The following is a 21,091-nucleotide window of genomic DNA, read 5'->3' on the forward strand; positions in this document are numbered from 1 at the left end:
GCCAATGATCAGTGGCAATTCTTCTGCATTTTCGGGGCAAATTCCCACCCTAAGGGCGAGAGGATCTCTTACCTTTGACCGCTTCTCCTCCCTCCTTGCAAGGTTGTTGGTAGAACTGGGGGTAATTCCTTCTATCGGCAGTCTTTGTCTGCTGATGACTTTTATTTAATAATTTGGGAAACAGGACATTTTGATTAGTTGTAACAGACAATATTCCTAGATCATGGTGATCTAACACTTCCCTTCAAATGTGGATAAATGGAAAATAACGCCCATAATACAGAGAAATAATCCAGAAGTACACAATTATAAAACATCTTAAGCATGTCACATTGTGTAAGTAGTTGTGGGTAAAACTAAGAAGTGGCACGAAATGGGTTAATCACATGAAATTAGTACAGTAATACTTGATCAATGCAGAATGTATATACCGTATTTACTCGAATCTAATACGCATTCAAATCTAAGCTGCACCTGAAAAATGATACTCGAAATCAACGGGGGGAGGGAGGGGGGGGGGATATTTCCGAATCTACCGTATTTACTCGAATCTAAGCCGCACCTGAAAAATGAGACTCGAAATCAAGGAAAAAAAAAATTCCCAAATCTAAGCCGCACCTGAAATTTGAGACTCGAAATTCAAGAGGGAGAAACGTTTTAGACCGCAGAAACGTTTTAGACCGCACCTCCAAACCGAAACAAAGTTGGTCCATTGTAATATGAGACAATTTAGGTCGAATGAATGACGATACAGCTACAGTAATTTGGTGCGTGTGGTAAACTTAGCAGTTAAGCTTTACCACGTAGTCACTGCTATGCGTCAGGCACTCCGTCCGTATTTATACTAGAGAGCCTTTTTCACGTGCTTCATCTGGTTTGAATTGATTGCTTATTTTTCTTTGATCTGATAAATGCCGTTCTCTTTGTTATAGGTGTTTCCGTCACTCTAAGCTCAAAATGCATTATTGTACTGTGCCCTGCATTGTTTGTCGCATTTTGATAATGCGTGTTTACGGCCTGTCACCACTCGTGGCATGGCTTGCTTTTGTGCACACCACTGCCACTTACAATTTTAAAAAAAAGAGAGAGGAATCATCTCGTTAGTGAAACAATGGCAAGAGACTGCTATTTGTTGTTACTTACACTGCTGCTTTCTTTGCTAATGATAAACAAGAACCACATAATAGACTGCATATGATAAATGTTCTGAACGAAAGTTAAGCGAAAATTTTTCTCCGTTTGAAAATTTTTGCAGACACCTCTTTAGTACATTACATTCTGCACAGAAATTTGAGCATCTTAGGTTTAAAAATCTAGTCAGTTGCCATGCCTCATTTCTGACTGTATCACTATTCAGCATAGGAATAATACGAATATTAACATGACATGATATATATATTCTTCCGCATTTGCTGTTGTCTCACTCTAGTTTCGTAGTTTATTAGGAAGACAGGATTTAAATGAGATAGCAGGAAGCACGTAGGAATACATGGCAAAATGTTTACATTCGTATTATTCTTATGGTGAAGAGTGATTCACAATTCATAGAAGTTCCTATTAGCAACCATCTCTTGTCACAGGTACGAAAAAATTCAGAATGTAGAGTTGGCCATATTGACACACATCCCAAACAGTCTTGCCAGTCGGACTTTTGTAGTACATTGAAAGGCTGCTACATTCGGAGATGAACAATACGGAATTTGTATTTACTTCGTTGGGTAAAGTATGAAAATGCAGTGGTCGAAACTCGGGGCAGAGAAAGAAGCTAGTTTCCACCTCTTTTTTTTTTTTTTTTTTTTGTTTACTGACGCAGAGGTTTTGGCGCCAGTATTTATCTTTGTGCCTGCAAAGCATGCCTGTGTAGCGCTACATATATTCGACGGCAGAAGTTAGTTGTGGCGGCACCTACCAACATTTTTCAGAACTTACGCTTACTTTGCACTCGATTCTAAGCCGCAGGCGGTTTTTTGGATTACAAAAACCGGAAAAAAAAGTGCGGCTTACATTCGAGTAAATATGGTAAGCTGCACCTAAAATTTGAGACTCGAAATTCAAGGGGAGAGAAAAGTTTTAGACCGCACTTCCAAATTGAAAAAAAGTTGGTCCACTGTAACAAGGGACACAATTTAGGTAGAACGGATAAAGATACAGCTACAGTAGTTCGGTTTGAGTCATAAGCTTAACAGTTAAGCTTTACCAAGTAGCCATTGCTATGTGTCACGCACTCCATCTGTATTTATATGGGTACTCTTCCTTTTTCACGTGCTTCATCTGGTTTGAATCGATTGCTTATTTTGCTTTGATCTGATAAGTGATGTTCTCTTTGTTATAGGTGTTTACGTCACTCTAAGCTCAAAATGCATTATTGTACTATGTCATGCATTGTTTGTTGCATTCTGATAATGAGTCTTCTACATTTTCTTTTAATTTATTTACTGATGCAGAGATTTTGGCACCAGTATTTATCTTTGTGCCTGCAAAGCATGCCTGTGTAGCACTACATATATTCGACGGCAGAAGTTAGTTGTGACGGCACCTACCTACATTTTTCAGAACTAACGCTTACTTTGCACTCGATTCTAAGCTGTAGGCGTTTTTTTGGATTACAAAACCAGAAAAAAGTGCAAGAGTAAATACGGTAATTCAGAAATCTGATCTAGCCGTACAAGTATTTCACTCCTGAGGCACTCAGAACACTTTTATAGACCAATTTTTTGTATAAAGTGGAATGTGCCTAATGCAGAAATGGAATGCAAATTTTAAGACTTGATTGCAGAAAAAAGCTTATACAATACTAATGTATTACGGTATACCTTAGTTATTCATGTCTATGCAAGAATACTATTTTTAACATTAATATTGTAGAGCCCTGACAATGCTGTTATGTGAAAAGATGTGATTGATGTTCTGCTAAACAATGGTTTTACCCAGTAAGGTCAAGCTTTTCAAAGAAATGCGCTACCTGCATTATTTTATGCCAGTTTCAGTTGATTTGTAGCACTTTAAGTGACAACATGATGTCAAAAAAAGTAAGTTGCTAACACTTAATGAAAAGATTATGGTAATCAAGGCAAGTAGAAAGACAAACTCTCTGGCACGACACAATGTTGTGTTTTCAAATGTGGTAGCACACAAATTTATGAAACATTAAGAAATAAGGATATGAGATATGACATGGGATGGAGTGATGAAAGACAATGGGCAAACAAAAAGAAACACAAAGATGATGGGAACTGAAGAAACTGTTGAGACAGTATGGGAACAGTTTTTAAGTGCATGAGCAAAAGACATGCCTCTGTGTGGACGGATGTTGCAGAGTGAGACTGAAGTCGCTTAAGAGCTTGGGAATATGGAATTTAAGGCATCCACAGGATGGTTGGAAGTTTGAAAATTAGACACGTCGTGTGGAATGAAGCTTGTGGAAAATATAAGTATATGCAGGGAAGTGTTGCAACAGAACTGAAGACAATACTGCACAATGTAACTGTGAATTATGACCCAAAAGACTTGTGCAATATTGATGAAATGGCACTGTTTTTCCACACTCTGCCTTCGAAATCTCTAACTTGAGGAGAGAAGTGCATCAATGGGAAAATGTCAAAGGTAAGACTCATTCGACTGCTTCATGGGTACATATTAGCTGAAATGGAGAAGCCACTGATTATTGGAGAGGTGGCAAAACCTTGGTGTTGCAAAAACATAGATACCAGTAATGTTCTGACGTCAGTAATGTTCCAGTCACAAGGCGAAGCAATAAAATGGCATGAATGGTGAGTGGTTTTATGGAAGAATGGCTGGGCTCTTTCAATGACAAAATGAAGAAAGGACATCACCAAGCTCTCTTTTTCCTAGGCAACGCACCCTATCACCCTGAAATTAAGATATCAAACATGAAACTGACTCGGTTCCCGTCGAATCAACCAGCCTATTACTGATGCAGTCTCTTATTCTTAGTGTTGAAGAAGCCAAAAGTGCATTTGCTCTTGCACAGTCAGTTTCTGTCCTGGATGCAGTAAATTGGATTGGCTTGGCAGTAATGGATATAAAGCCCAAAACCGTCACCAAGTGCTTCATCAAAGCGGGGTTTGGAGGTGGTGAACAAGACGCTTCTGTACTCACTGAAACTCAAGAAAATGCAACAGCCACTTCTGAATTAATTCAAACGCAAAACAATTCAAGCAGTCACGATGAATACATCTTAAGTGATGACTGTCAACTCACTCCACTTTTACTTAAGCAATTGATGATGATGATGAAACAAAGGAAGAAGAAGAGGAGCAAAATGATGTCCCTAGAAAAACTGATGCATGAAGAAACTATTGTCAGCATTAACGATCTATGCAATTTGCAGTGCACATAAATTCTGTGGAAAATGTTGAACAGAAAAAACAATTTTGAATAGGAAATTCAAACATATTTCCCTCTCTGATATGTGGCAAAAAAATGTGAAATGTAAAGCAATTTCCATGGCTGTGTGCGTTGACCGTATGCCGCTGTGTGAGGCGGGTGACCTTGAACGGGACTTAGCTGTTGGACGAGGCCGGGCGCAAAATGGGCCCTAGTATTACTAAGCCCGTGTTGCTCCAAAAATTCACTTCCGGTTGCGCAATATGCGCCGCCATTGCGCTGGCGCGCGGGCTTACTTCCTGCCACGCCCATGTTGCTTGATATCAGAGTGCGCAGGCAGCTGCAGGCTCATTCGACTCGAGGCAGCCGCACGATACACACAGCCATGCCGTACAGGAGGAGAATGTATAGAAGAAGGAGCAGATAGCCAGTGTACAAGACAGTGGACACCTTTTCAATTACACCTTGTATACAATGAAAATGGCTTGTCTGTTGTAACCACACATGTTCCATAATCCCTGTTCGGTACAACTCCAACTGCAAAGGTGCGATAAGAAATAATGACTCTTTCATTGTAGGCCTCAAATCCTTGAAGAGGTATATCAGTACCTCTTACAATAGCAACTGTTAACCATGAATTGCCACTAACTATTTCTGTTGTAGTACAAGAAAATTGAATCTTGCAAACAACAAAAGTAATAGGTCCTTGTAGTAACTCCTGTTGACCAGTCTCATGTATGTAAAACATTGCACAAATTTAAAGTTACAGCAAAAATGCAGCAGACATGTCGTATTGTGTGTCAATTAGTGTAATAGTAAGCGAACATCTACTGTACAGGATTAAAGGTATGTAAATACACTCCTGGAAATGGAAAAAAGAACACATTGACACCGGTGTGTCAGACCCACCATACTTGCTCCGGACACTGCGAGAGGGCTGTACAAGCAATGATCACACGCACGGCACAGCGGACACACCAGGAACCGCGGTGTTGGCCGTCGAATGGCGCTAGCTGCGCAGCATTTGTGCACCGCCGCCGTCAGTGTCAGCCAGTTTGCCGTGGCATACGGAGCTCCATCGCAGTCTTTAACACTGGTAGCATGCCGCGACAGCGTGGACGTGAAGCGTATGTGCAGTTGACGGACTTTGAGCGAGGGCGTATAGTGGGCATGCGGGAGGCCGGGTGGACGTACCGCCGAGTTGCTCAACACGTGGGGCGTGAGGTCTCCACAGTACATCGATGTTGTCGCCAGTGGTCGGCGGAAGGTGCACGTGCCCGTCGACCTGGGACCGGACCGCAGCGACGCACGGATGCACGCCAAGACCGTAGGATCCTACGCAGTGCCGTAGGGGACCGCACCGCCACTTCCCAGCAAATTAGGGACACTGTTGCTCCTGGGGTATCAGCGAGGACCATTCGCAACCGTCTCCATGAAGCTGGGCTACGGTCCCGCACACCGTTAGGCCGTCTTCCGCTCACGCCCCAACATCGTGCAGCCCGCCTCCAGTGGTGTCGCGACAGGCGTGAATGGAGGGACGAATGGAGACGTGTCGTCTTCAGCGATGAGAGTCGCTTCTGCCTTGGTGCCAATGATGGTCGTATGCGTGTTTGGCGCCGTGCAGGTGAGCGCCACAATCAGGACTGCATACGACCGAGGCACACAGGGCCAACACCCGGCATCATGGTGTGGGGAGCGATCTCCTACACTGGCCGTACACCACTGGTGATCGTCGAGGGGACACTGAATAGTGCACGGTACATCCAAACCGTCATCGAACCCATCGTTCTACCATTCCTAGACCGGCAAGGGAACATGCTGTTCCAACAGGACAATGCACGTCCGCATGTATCCCGTGCCACCCAACGTGCTCTAGAAGGTGTAAGTCAACTACCCTGGCCAGCAAGATCTCCGGATCTGTCCCCCATTGAGCATGTTTGGGACTGGATGAAGCGTCGTCTCACGCGGTCTGCACGTCCAGCACGAACGCTGGTCCAACTGAGGCGCCAGGTGGAAATGGCATGGCAAGCCGTTCCACAGGACTACATCCAGCATCTCTACGATCGTCTCCATGGGAGAATAGCACCCTGCATTGCTGCAAAAGGTGGATATACACTGTACTAGTGCCGACATTGTGCATGCTCTGTTGCCTTTGTCTATGTGCCTGTGGTTCTGTCAGTGTGATCATGTGATGTATCTGACCCCAGGAATGTGTCAATAAAGTTTCCCCTTCCTGGGACAATGAATTCACGGTGTTCTTATTTCAATTTCCAGGAGGGTATGTGCATAATTTCAAAATCATAATTTTGTGCATGGTACTTGACAAATTTTATCTAGCCTAGTGTGTTTTATGTAATCCAGAAACTTGCCTGATTTGGAAAGTTACTGTATTAGGAAATGCAAATGGAAGACTTTAGATTTATTGAAAGAGTTCTGGGAAAGAGCAGTGTGTACATAAAGGAAATTCTTCACAAGGCACAAGTGCAACCAATCCTAGATTACTGCTTCAGCATTTAAGAGTTTTATGAGGTAGGCTTGACAACAGATGTTGAACAAATTTAGATGCACACTGCTAATATTGTGTAAGTTTGGCACAGACCATATAAAGTGTAAGAGAGAGTAAAATAAATGGGAAGCTTTGGAAGGCAGGAGGCTTAATTCTTCAGAAACCCTACTTGGTAAATTCAGAGAACCTATATCCAAGGAAGCCTGTATGATCATTCTGCTGCGACCATCACATATCTCATGTAGTGATCATGAGAACAGGACTAAAGAGATTAGAACCACATAGACTGTCAATTTCACCTCTCTCAACACGTTAACAAAATAGGACAGAAAATCAATATTGGTTTGATGTATCCTCCACCTTCCACGCACAGTGCCTTGTAGAGCATATCACGCACAGTGCCTTGTAGAGCATATCACGTGTGTTAAAAAGTAATGGGAATTTTTTAATTTAGCGTGTTGCCTTCATATCATTTGCACTTTTTTTCCAGTTTTGTACTGGTAAATGTGGCTGGAAAGAATGTCTATAGTGTTATCCATATCAGATTTTTAGTTTGTTCTCCGCTGTCAAAGAGGTGAGATGATTATTTATTTCATATGAAAATGAACCAGATAATTTTTGATACAAGATTGGAGTAAGCACAACAAGATATTAAAAATGTTAAATATTGCTTTTGATGAGGAAAACACTGGTTTAAGAGTGGCATAAGCATTTCAAACGCCGTGCAGACAAGTGCCGGTGATTCCCCAGGGCATTGTCAACCGATGCAATTGCAGAAAAAGTGAAAGAAATAATTATAAAGGATCACCGAATCACAATCGTGGAATTTTCTGATGATGCTGGCATATGAAGGGTTTCATGTAATGAAATCTTTTCAGGTGGGAGTGGACCCGTGAAAGCAAGCTTTGTTCCAAAATTTTTGTTGCATTTTGAATAAACACAGCGACAAATACTTGGGAGTCACTAAATGAAGTCTACAATGATGTGAAACAAATGAACTGCGTCATTGAAGGTGATGAAACATGGGTTTACAGATATTATCCTGTAAATAAAGCTCAGTTGTCCCAGTAGAAACATTCCAGATGACAATGACTGAGGAAAGCTCCAGTGTGGTCACATACAAAGGTTATGCTCACTGTGTTCTTCGATTTTAACAGCACAGTGCACCACGAGTTCTTATCAGAGGGTCGAATGAACAATAAGGAGCATTACTTACAAATTCAACACAGTTTGCATGATACAGTGTGGAAAACACTACCTACACTTGTGGCAAAACAATTCATAGCTTTTGCACCACATAATGTGCCTGCTCACACTTCATTATTTGCTTGTTAATTTTTGGCCAAAACAATACTGTAATGATGCCTTAGCAGACAATCTACAGACATGGTTCCAAGGGACTTGTTTCTGTCCCCCTCCCCACCCCCCCAAAAAAAGAACTATCACTTTACAAGCATAGATGAGGTTAAAATAAACCACCAAAAGTGCTAAAAGTTAACCCATATACTGAGTTCCAGGGGGGGGGGAAAAAAAAAAAAAAAAAAAAAAAAAAAAAAAAAAAAAAAAAAAAACCCACCACCTGGAGAGGTGCGAGTATGACTCATGCACTATGGGATATTTACATTTTGTACTACATGGGCACAGCAACCAAAAAGCTGTCTATCTGCATGAATGGCCACTGACAAACTGTGACCAAAAAACAACTGGACCACCCGGTTGCTGATCACGCTGTCCAACATGATGTTCTTCGTTTCACTGACTGCTTCACAACCTGTGACATCTGGATCCTTCCCACCAACACCAGCTTTTCTGAATTACACAGATGGGAAACTGAACTGAAGGACTCAGTGTGACAGCCAAGGCAGGCAGACCCCTCTGCCATAGAAGCAGGCAGTATACTTTAACTTCTTACATAAACTGTAAAAGTTTATCACCCATGAACATTTGCAACTTTGACAGTTTGTAATGTTCTCCATAGTACATATGAAGCAATTGCCAAAGTGCAGTTTAACAAACTATAAGTGCCTGATAGCAATTTATTGTCGATTTGTGTAATGAATACCTAATTAGTGCATATTAATGATTTGCTCTTGCTATTAGTTAGTAGTCTCTTCTCAATATCTTTCCAAGTTCAATTAATTTTTCACAATTTACACAAGATATGTCATTATGTACCCTCCAATCACAATGAAGACAACTGTTCCTAAAAAGGACAGAAGTGGCAGTGACTGTTCCGTTGTTATATTGTATATATTAATTTTTCACTACTTACACAAGATATGTCATTATGTACCCTCCAATCACAATGAAGACAACTGTTCCTAAAACAGACAGAAGTGGCAGTAACTGTTCCTTGGTTATATTGTCTTTGAGGTAGTCCACGGCAGAAAAAACCTTGGCCAGTATGCGCATCATGATCCCTTGTGCATGCTCATCCATTAACTCCTGTTCAAAATGGAAACAGAATAATATACTTATTTTGACAATTTACAGAATGATTTAACTTAGACTGCAATACAACTACTTAACTAGTAAATGAATTCTGTCTTGGAAGCAAATGCTATTTTACATAATATTCTCTTCTCTTCTCTCACCCCCCCCCCCTTTCCCCACCCCACAAACACATATACACAAATGTGTTGTTATACGGGAGAAAAAAGTTTTTTATTTATTTATAAGGTAATAAACATGTAATACAACTACTGTAATACTTATTTACAATGAACACATTACTGCACTGAAATGGTGCAGAAGTTACACACACACACACACACACACACACACACACACACACACACACACAAATTTTCAATGAACACATGACTGTACTGAAATTGTGCAGAAGTTATGTTGTACTTATATACAAATCAGTTGGTTTTACTAAGAAATTCATCAATGGAGTAGAAGGAGTTGGCCACCAATAAATCCTTTAGGCCTCTCTTAAACTGAATTTCATTGGTTGTTAAGCTTTTTATGGCTGCTGGCAAATTATTGAAAATGTGTGTTCCTGAATAATGCACACCTTTTTGTACAAGACTAAGTGACTTTAAATCCTTGTGAAGATTATTCTTATTTCTAGTACTGATTCCATGAATTGAGCTGTTGGTTTGAAAAAGTGATATATTTTTAATGACAAATTTCATTAAGGAATAAATATATTGGGAAGCAGTAGTTAGTATCCCTTGTTCCCTAAACAGGCTTCTGCAGGATGTTCTTGAGTTCACACCACATATAATTCTTACTGCACGTTTTTGTGCCCGGAAAACTTTAGCTTGGCTTGATGAATTACCCCAAAAAATAATCCCATATGACATTATGGAATGAAAGTAAGCATAGTATGCCAGCTTTTTCATTTTTATATCCCCTATGTCTGACAAAATTCGCATTGCAAACAGAGATTTGTTAAGACGCTTCAGCAGTTCTGTGGTGTGCTCCTCCCAGATGAATTTATTATCAAGCTGTAATCCCAAGAATTTAACACTGTCCACTTCTTCTATCTTCTTGTCATTGTATGTTAGACATATACTCTTGGGACACCCCTTACAAGTTCTGAACTGCATGTAGTGTATTTTTTCAAAGTTTAGTGACAAAGAATTGGCTAGGAACCAGTGATTAATGTCCACAAATATTTTATTGGCTGATCTTTCTAAGACTACACTTGATTTGCTATTTATTGCAATGTTTGTATCATCGGCAAACAAAACAAACTTGGCATCTGGTAATGTTACTGATGAAAGGTCATTGATATACACAAGAAAAAGTAAGGGCCCCAAAATGGAACCTTGTGGGACCCCACATGTAATTAGTTCCCAGTTGGATGATGCCTGATAGCTTGATACATGTCTCTTTCCTAATAACACCCTTTGTTTCCTGTCAGAGATATAAGATTTGAACCATTCTGCAGCATTTCCTGTTACACTATAATATTCTAGTTTACTTAAAAGGATATTGTGATTTACACAGTCAAATGCCTTTGACAGATCACAAAATATACCAGTTGCCTGCAATTTTTTGTCTAATGAATTAAGCACATTTTCACTGTAAGTGTAGATAGCCTTCTCAATATCAGAACCTTTTAGAAATCCAAAATGTGACTTTGACAGTATGTTATTTGAGATAAGATGGTTATAAAGACGACTGTACATTACTTTTTCGAAATTTTTTGAGAATGCTATTTCTTTATCTCCCTTCTTAAACAGTGGCTTAACTTCAGCATATTTCAGCCTTCTTCTTCTTTCTCTTCTTCTGTAGTGGTCAATCCAAGGATTGGTTTGCAACAGCTACAATGGCAGCTTGTCTCCATTCTGTGCGTCTTTCAGCTTTTCTCTTCATTTCTTTATAGGTGTCACATCCCACATCTTTCACGATTTGATCCATGTACCTCAGTCATGGTCTTCCTCTTGGTCTTTTTCCCTCGACATATCCCTCTATGATTGTGTTCAGGAGTCCTTTATGTCTTAATAGATTGCCTGTAAATTGCACTCTTCTTTTAACAATGAAACTCCAGAAGCTTCTCTTCTCACCTGCTCTTTCCAGAACCACTTCGTTGGTGACCTTGTCGATCCATTTTATTTTGAGCATGCGTCTATAGCACCACATTTCAAAAGAATTTATCTTCTGCTGTTCCTCTGTCCCGAGTGTCCATGTTTCACACCCATAGCATGCCACACTCCACACATATGATTTCAAAAATCTTTTCCTGGTTTCAAGGCTGATGCTCTTAGATGTTAATATGTTTTTCTTCTTGTTAAAAGCAGCCTTTGCTTGAGCTATTCTACTTCTCACTTCTGCCTTGCTCCTTCCATCCCTGGTAATATTACTGCCCAGATAAGTAAATTTATCAACTTGTTCAAGCAGTTCATTGCCTACATGAACTTGGACTTTCACTTGATCTTCTTTGTCGCATGTCATTACTTTTGTTTTTGCTTTATTAATTCTCATATTATATTCTTCACCCATACCTTTACCCATTCTATTCAGTAGGACAACAAGATCTTCTTCACTTTCAGCCAGGACAGCTATATCATCGGCATATCTTATCATATCTATTCGTTGGCCATGAATTACTACACCTGTCTGTGAATTTTCCCTTACTTTTTTCAGCGCCTCTTCAATGTATACGTTAAAGATAACAGGGGATAGTGCGCAACCTTGTCGGACACCTTTCCATATCTGCACCTCTTCTTGTTTTGTCCGTCCACGGATAACTGCTGTCTCGTTTTTGTCCGTATCTGCACCTCTTCTTGTTTTGTCCGTCCACGGATAACTGCTGTCTCGTTTTTCTATCTTTATAGTCTATTCCTACTTTTTTGAGTACCTCAAACATCTTATCCCATTTAACATTATCAAAGGCTTTCTCTACATCTACGAAAGCTATGTATGTTTTCAGGTTCTTATCTAGTCGTTTCTCTATTATTAGTTTTAGAGCAAATATTGCTTCTCTGGTTCCTCTATCTTTCCGGAATCCAAACTGGTCTTCGGAGAGTGTAGCTTCGACTTTTTGTTCTATGCGTTTTAGGATAATTGAGGTTAATATTTTAGAGGCGTGAGTAACTAGGCTGAGTGTCCTATAATTTTCACATCTTGTAGCATTTGCCTTCTTTGGAATGGGGATCATAATGTTTTTCTCAAAGTCTGTAGGAATTTTACCCTGCTCGTACATGTTGAAAACAAGATTATACAACTCCTGATTCAGTTTTGCTCCTCCAGATTTCAGAAGTTCGGCTGGGATATTGTCTATACCAGGCGATTTGTTGTTTTTCAATTTTTTCAGAGCTAGTTCAAACTCTACCTTTGATATAGGTTCACCTATGTTGTGTGCATCTACTTCTGTTTCTTCTTCCATGATGTTTTCAGACAGGTCTGGTCCGCTGTACAGTTTTCCTATATACAGTTTCCATCTTCTTGCAACTTCATCATCGTCATCCAACATATTGCCATTTTCATCCATCACAGCCCTACACTTGTTTCTTCTGTCTCCAAAGCAATGTCTCACACATTTATAGGCCTTGTCGATATTTCCCTTGCTCATGTTGTCCTCAACTGAAATACAGAGATCAACAAGGGATTTTTCTCTTGCTTGTTTTGCCTCTCTGTTGATTCTGTTTTTCAGACTCTTGTATTTCTCTTGGTCTTCCTTCTTCACAGAATTTTTTAATTTCCTTCTTTCTTCCATCATATTTAGTAGGTCATTAGTGATCCATTCCTTCCTTTTCTCTGTCCTATCTTTTCCTATTACTTTTTCTGCTGCTTCTAAAATACCAGTTTTTATTTTTTTCCCAGCTGCTTTGGATGTCATTGCAGCCCTGTGTATTTGTTTTCTTGTCTGTTTCTAGTTGATAGTGCTTCAGTGTATTTTCGTTTTTCAGGTTTGTCAAATCCCATTTACATGTACTTCTTCTTTCAATGTTCTTGAATTTTAGTTCAGTCGTCATCATAACGAGTATGTGGTCACTTTCCACATCACAGCCTGGATATGATCTGCTGTCCTTAACTTGGTTTTTAAATCTTTGCTTCACTAATATGAAGTCAATTTGGTATCTGTTAATGTCACCAGGCATTTTCCAAGTATATCTTCTTCTTGGATGATGATTAAAGAAGGTATTTGTAATGCAAAGTTTATTTCTTTGGCAGAATTCTACAAGTTTATCCCCTCTTTCATTTCTTAATCCTAATCCAAAATTCCCTGCCACATCCTCTTCTTTACCTTCCCCAACAACGGCATTCGTATCTCCCATGATGACAAGGTTTTCAGCTCCTTTAATTCTGCCAATTACTTCTTCAAGGTGGTCATACATCATGTCGATTTCATCATCCTCGTGCCTCGTAGTTGGCATGTATACTTGGATTATGATTGTGTCTCTTGGTTTAGTTTCCAATCAGACATAAATTATCCTCTCACTATGTTGAACAAATCCTTTTACTCTTAACCCCATCTCTTTATTGAGGATAATTCCCACTCCTGCAATCCCGGGACTGTCTTGTGCTGTTCCAGTGTGTATGATTCTGCAATCCCCTGACCAAAAGTCGCCAGCGTTTGGCCACCTCATTTCTGAGACTCCCAGTACATCAATATCCATTCGTTTCATTTCCATTTTCAAGTTTTCCAGTTTACCACATTTAAGAAGTGAGTTGACGTTCCATGTTGCTATCCTTCTTACATTAATGCTTTTGGGTTTTGGTATCTCTTTAGTTGTCCCCGCCCAGAGATCCGAATGGGGGACTATTTTACCTCCGGAGAATTTAACCAAAGAGCTTTCCATCATAAGCTGTTGATACTTGGGATACCCACCCAGGTCTTTAATGGAGTGGTTTCCCGTTGCCTTCTCCATTCTATGCCGTTGGCCACCTTGTGGCTCCTCCGCCTTTAGGAGCAGTTTCCCACCCCAAGGGCAAGAGAGTGCCCTTCCTTCTAGCCGCTCATCCGTCCTCCCAGAAGGCCGTTGGCACTTGATAAAAGGTAATCTCCTTATCCCGGGAGATATTCGGCTCAGTAGAAGTATAGGTTGGAAATGGAAGACCCCTAGCCCTCGAAACCTAATAGCGTCAGGGTCGGAAAAGAACGAGAGTTGGCCGAGGGTGGCCAAATAGGAAAGATAAAAGTGAGGAGCCTGGCATAAGTAAGTGGAAGCAATGCCAGGACTCAGCTCGGGACCCCGTGGTCGCCAGCCATTCAGGAAATATTCCACTGATAAACGACTGGTTACACAGATAGCTTAATATGTTACTTAGCTCAGAATCACATTCTTTAATTAACTTTGTTGATATTTCTTCATACCCACTAGATGTTTTTGATTTTAAAGATTTTATGATGGACATTATTTCTGTTGGGGTAGTGAGGGTCAAATTCATATTATGGAAGTTACTTGAAATGTCTGGTCTAAGATAATCCATAGCAGCATCTACCGAACCTGACAACCCCATCTTTTCAGCAACAGTTATAAAATGTTTGTTAAAAAGTTCTGCAACACTATACACATCTGTCACCAATGTATCATTTACTCTTAATGCTATTTGTTCCTCTTCATGTCTGGTTCTACTGGTCTCCTCCTTCACTATATCCCATATTGTCTTTATTTTGTTATCTGATATGACTATCTTTTCCTTGTAATATATTTGCTTTGACATCCGTATTACAGTCTTTAATATTTTGCAGTATTTCTTATAATGTGCTATAGCATCAACATTGGAATTGTTTCGGATTGACAGATACAGTTTTCATTTTGTTTTACAAGATACCCCTATTCCTTGAGTAATCCATGGCAAGTTTTGGGGGAAAGCTGTGTTCGAATAAGGTAAGCACTTTATTAGCAAAAATGTTATATTTTTCATTCATGCCATGAGCACTGTAAACATCAGTCCAGTGAATGTCTCTGAGGAGTGTCCTAAAATAATCAATTTTTTGGCTTACTGATTACCCTCTTGAGCTCAGATTTAACAGATTTTATATCCTGTTCAGTATTAACATTTAACAGAAGGAACTGCATGTCATGGTCTGAGAGGCCATTGACTATTGGTTTTGTAATATAATTTTGTTCATTGGACTTTTCTATAAAGATATTATCAATGGCTGTTTGTGAGCAAGTGGCTATCCTAGTGGGGAACTTTACTGTGGGAATTAAGTTGAATGATAGTGTTACTAACTCAAATAAGTTCTTATTGGGAGAGTCTTTAAGGAAATCTACATTGAAATCACCAGCAACCACTATTTCTTTGTTTTTGGTTGTTAAATGGGCCAGTACAGCTTCAAGGTGGTTTACAAACAGATTAAAGTTACCTGCAGGTGCTCGATATACACTTAATATTATGAAGGATTTTTTGTGAAAATCTAATTCTGTTGCACATGCTTCCATATGCTGTTCTAGGCAAAATTTATGAATGTCTATGGTCTTAAATTTATGACAGTTCCTGATGAATGTGGCAACTCCTCCTTTCTCCATTTCTGATCTACAAAAGTGAGATGCTAACCTAAACCCTGTAACACTTAAAAGTTCTATACCAGTGGTCACATGATGTTCAGAGAGGCAGATTATGTCAGCATGGTTTGAAGACTCTAATTCATCTGTGCAGATAGTTAATTCATTAATTTTATTTCTCAGTCCTCGAATATTTTGATGGAATAAAGATATCTGAAATTTCACATTGACTGAGTTAAAATTGGGTGGAGTTAAAATATCTGCTGACAGTTGAAAATTCTTAACCAATGGCTGTTTATGCTGATGTAATAAGCTGGAATTATGTTTTTTGATATCTTTCTCAAACTGAAGGTTTGTCTCAGTTCTAACCTCTCTTAAAATTTGCTTTCTTTCTGTCCTCCCTACCCTAAAAAAGGGTCTTTCTGAATCCTATAACCACTGGTATTTTACCACTTATGACAGTGCCTCCCCCCTTTAACTTTCCTGCTATTTCCCCAGCCAATTTACCCTTCCCCTTCCTGTTGAGGTGAAGGCCATGCCTAGTATAATCCCACCTACTGAGAGAATCAACATGAACCACACCAATGTGTGACCCCGCACCCGACATGAGCAGCCGTTCCAGCTCCAAATTAACTCTCTTGACAGAAGAGTTCAAATGAGGTCGGTCATGGCGCCCAAGAACAGATACAAACTCAACACTAGTATGCTTCAATGCTGATGCAATCTTCGCCAGGTCACACTCTATACTGTACCCAGGATCTCTGTCAATACTGTTACCTGCCCCACCCACTATAACCACGCTGTCTTCCTTAGTGAAATCTTTGCAAAGTGATCCTAAATCCTCTGTCACCTGCTCCAGACCAGCACTAGGTTTAAAAAATTGGTGACCTGGTATTCTGACCCTAGTTCATCCTGCAAAAGTTGGCCAACACCTCTTCCATGGGAACTACCTAACAACAACACTTTCTTTCTCTTTACTAATTTCCCTACATTCTTACTTTTCAATTTGCTGCTGAAAGTTTATTGTGCCCTGTCTACACCTGCAACTGTTTGAGGCTCACCAGCTTCTAACTGAAGCAACAGGTCAAATCTATTTTCCACATTCACCATAAAGCTGTCAGACAAAGTTCTAGGCCTGTTCCTCCTGTTGCCTGTTGCCACTTCCCACCTCTCTTTACCATTCTCCCTCCTTCACCTGTCAAGAGCTCCCCTGGCCTTGTCTAACTCAGCCTGAAGGGCGGCAATTTTCCCCTCCTTTTCTAGTATCTTCCTATCTCTACTACAAATCCTACAAAACCACTGATGAGTCTCATTTACTTCCCCTATTCCCATGCCACTACAGTCACCCACATGGAAAAAACTACAGCACCCATCACACCAAAGCCCCGACCTAACAATTCTACGGCAAGTCAAGCACTTTTCACTCATGATAAATGTAATAGTTTATTAAGAATAAGTCAGTTAAATTACAGATAAACACGAAAATATGGTTACACAAATTTGGCCTATACGCAACTGTGTGTAAACAAAAACAAAAGTGCAAAGTTTCTGAAACAACAACTTAAACTTTACACTACTTTCCGGAAATGCTAGTTAAATAATGAAGAGGTATGCTAAGTTAAATTGCTGGAGAGAGCAAGGAACAACTAAACGAAATTCTATAAATTTGCTGCAGCAGAACGTAAACAGAAAATACGACTGTTCGGTCTTTTCGCGTTTTCTGCTATATTACGTAAAGAAAAATGAAACCTTTAATGGTACACTTACACGGCACACTAATACACTTATTTGCCATGTAATCAGTACTAATCTATATGTTTTATAATCTAAAATGACTTATCTTTACGAGAACACCAAAACTCGCGCTAGTCGCCTGGCTGCAGGGCTTCCATTACTAATAAATCATTACTACAAAATGCTGCTGTCAAACCCATCAGAGAAAGATTATTTAAAGAAAAAAATTTACCATTCCTTAGTTATTTTCCTATCTAAATGCATAATTCACACTTTATACACAATGGAAACGAATTAACTATTACGAAAAAGAACATGTAACAATAGCTGAAGGAACATTTTTAGAGCACATAATAAACTAATAATGTGACCTTACAGACCAGCCCGCTTCAGTTTTCTTCTACTTATAACATTTGTAGGTCAGTGTCAGGACGTCAATTTCATAAACCAGTACAGCACAACAATATAATAGTAGTAGTAGTAATAATAATAATAATAATAATAATAATAATAATAATCCTGTGGAGGCCCGGGAAAAGAATAGGCCTCCGGTATGTTCTGCCAGTCGTAAAAGGCGACGAAAAGGACAAACCACTAATAGGGCTAACCACCCCATTTAGTGTAACTAGTTGGTTCAGGACAGAACTAAAGAAGCCTCGGACAAGTGCCGTCATGGTCGGGGACGACGCTTGAACCCTATGCCCGCCCACAATGGTAACGACACTGCTAGCCAACTGGAAAATGATTTAAATCCAAATAGAGGTGTTTTGCAGGATATGCTTCCTGCAACCACCCTAGAAGGAAAACAAAGACAGAGGATGAGATGGTCAGATGAAGTTAACCGCCACCTCATGTTCTGTTATTACCAAGCAACAAACCTAGGAACCAACACAACTAGATACAGATCACAAGTATACACAACATTTATTACCAGATACCCAGAACTAAAATTTTTAACAGAACAACGACTAGCTGATCAGATTCGTGTAATAATCAAAAATAACAGGATACCCCTGTCAGAATTAGAACACATCAAACAACAAGTACAACAAATACTGGAACAAAATAATGTGCAATCAGAAGAAGAAGAAAATACAGTAATGGACTCAAACATCCCAGAGCAAACAAACAAAGAACAACACACATCAATTAAACAATCAGAGGAAAACAAAATCTTAAGAGAGCCACCAGAACAAGCACAAATAGAACACGAAGAGACACACATGTTAGATATAGAAGAAAAATTTCAGCTGACATATACAGAATACAAAGACACAAATACAGACATTAGACCATTCTTGCATAGACCGCCAAATAACCCACAAGTCAAAACAACAATAACAACTATCAACACAATCATACACAACAAAATAAATGAAAACACAACTATTGAAGAGTTACAACTACTGGTTTATATAGGAGCACTCACTACACTAAATATACACACTAGGCAGAGATCAGAACCAACCAACACACAGAAGAAACCCACAAAACCAGCATGGCGACACAGGCTACAGATCAGAATAGAAAAACTGAGAAAAGACATTGGACAGCTAACACAATTTATAAGAAATGAAATATCAGACAAAAAACGAAAAAGGTTAGGTAAAATCTCACAACAAGAAGCGATAGAGCAATTAGATGAAAAGAAGCAGAAATTACAGGCATTGGCCAAATGACTTAGAAGATACAAAAAAAGTGAAAATAGAAGGAAACAAAACCAAACATTCAACACAAACCAAAAGAAATTTTACCAGACAATAGATAACACACACATTAAAATAGACAATCCACCAAACATAACAGACATGGAACACTTCTGGAGCAACATATGGTCAAACCCGGTACAACATAACAGGCATGCACGGTGGATACAAGCAGAAACAGACACATACAAGATGATACCACAAATGCCTGAAGTGATAATATGGCAACATGAAGTCACCCAAGCAATTAATTCTACGCACAATTGGAAAGCCCCTGGAAAAGATAAAATAGCAAATTTCTGGCTAAAGAAGTTCACCTCAACACATTCACATCTAACTAAATTATTTAACAGTTACAATGCAGACCCATACACATTCCCTGATACACTTACACATGGAATAACTTATCTGAAATCTAAAGATCAAGCAGACACAGCAAACCCACCTATGTATCGCCCCATAACATGCCTACCAACAATATACAAAATATTAACTTCAGTAATTACACAGAAATTAATGACACATACAACACAGAACAAAATTATAAATGAAGAACAAAAAGGCTGTTGCAAAGGAGCACGAGGATGTAAAGAGCAACTGATAATAGATGCAGAGGTAACATATCAAGCTAAAACTAAAAAAAGGTCGCTACACTACGCATACATTGATTACCGAAAAGCTTTTGATAGTGTACCCCACTCATGGTTACTACAAATATTGGAAATATACAAAGTAGATCCTAAATTGATACAGTTCCTAAACGTAGTAATGAAAAATTGGAAAACCACACTTAATATCCAAACAAATTCAAATAATATCACATCACAGCCAATACAGATTAAGCTTGGAATATACCAAGGAGACTCATTAAGTCCTTTCTGGTTCTGCCTTGCTCTGAACCCACTATCCAACATCCTAAATAATACAAATTATGGATACAATATTACTGGAACATACCAACACAAAATCACACATTTGCTTTACATGGATGACCTAAAACTAATGGCAGCAACAAATCAACAACTCAACCAATTACTGAGGTTAACAGAAGCATTCAGCAATGATATAAATATGGCTTTTGAAACAGACAAATGTAAGAAAAATAGCATAGTCAAGGGAAAACACACTAAACAAGAAGATTACAAATTGGATAACCACAGCGACTGCACAGAAGCGATGGAAAAAACAGATGTCTATAAATATCTAGGATACAGACAAAAAATAGGAATAGATAATACAAATATTAAAGAAGAACTAAAAGAAAAATATAGACAAAGACTAACAAAAATACTGAAAACAGAATTGACGGCAAGAAACAAGACAAAAGCTATAAATACTTATGCTATACCAATATTGACCTACTCATTTGGAGTCGTGAAATGGTGTAACACAGACCTAGAAGCACTCAATACACTTACACGATCACAATGCCACAAATATAGAATACATCACATACATTCAGCAACAGAAAGATTCACATTAAGCAGAAAGGAAGGAGGAAGGGGATTTATCGACATAAAAATCCTACATTATGGACAGGTAGACAATTTAAGAACATTATTTCTAGAACGAGCAAAAACTAGCATAATACACAAAGCAATCACTCATATAAATACATCGGCTACACCATTGCAATTTCATAACCACTTCCACAACCCTTTAGATCACATAACATCAACAGATACGAAGAAAGTAAATTGGAAAAAGAAAACACTACATGGCAAGCACCCGTATCATCTAACACAGCCACACATCGACCAAGACGCATCCAACACATGGCTAACAAAAGGCAATATATACAGTGAGATGGAAGGATTCATGATTGCAATACAGGATCCAACAATAAACACCAGATATTACAGCAAGCATATTATTAAAGATCC

The 21,091-nt window shown here is 39.3% G+C and overlaps 1 protein-coding gene across 1 annotated transcript in view; it reads right to left on the bottom strand.

Annotated features, from left to right (window-relative positions):
• Positions 1–21,091, bottom strand: part of LOC124788021 (dnaJ homolog subfamily C member 16) — a 176,346-nt gene that overhangs the window by 68,466 nt on the left and 86,789 nt on the right. Inside the window, exon 9 of the mRNA XM_047255082.1 lies at positions 9,126–9,298. Coding sequence (XP_047111038.1) covers positions 9,126–9,298 — 173 coding nt within the window. The remainder of the gene's footprint in view (positions 1–9,125; positions 9,299–21,091) is intronic.

The sequence above is a fragment of the Schistocerca piceifrons genome, chromosome 3, assembly GCF_021461385.2.
Source record: "Schistocerca piceifrons isolate TAMUIC-IGC-003096 chromosome 3, iqSchPice1.1, whole genome shotgun sequence".
NCBI lineage: Eukaryota > Metazoa > Arthropoda > Insecta > Orthoptera > Acrididae > Schistocerca > Schistocerca piceifrons.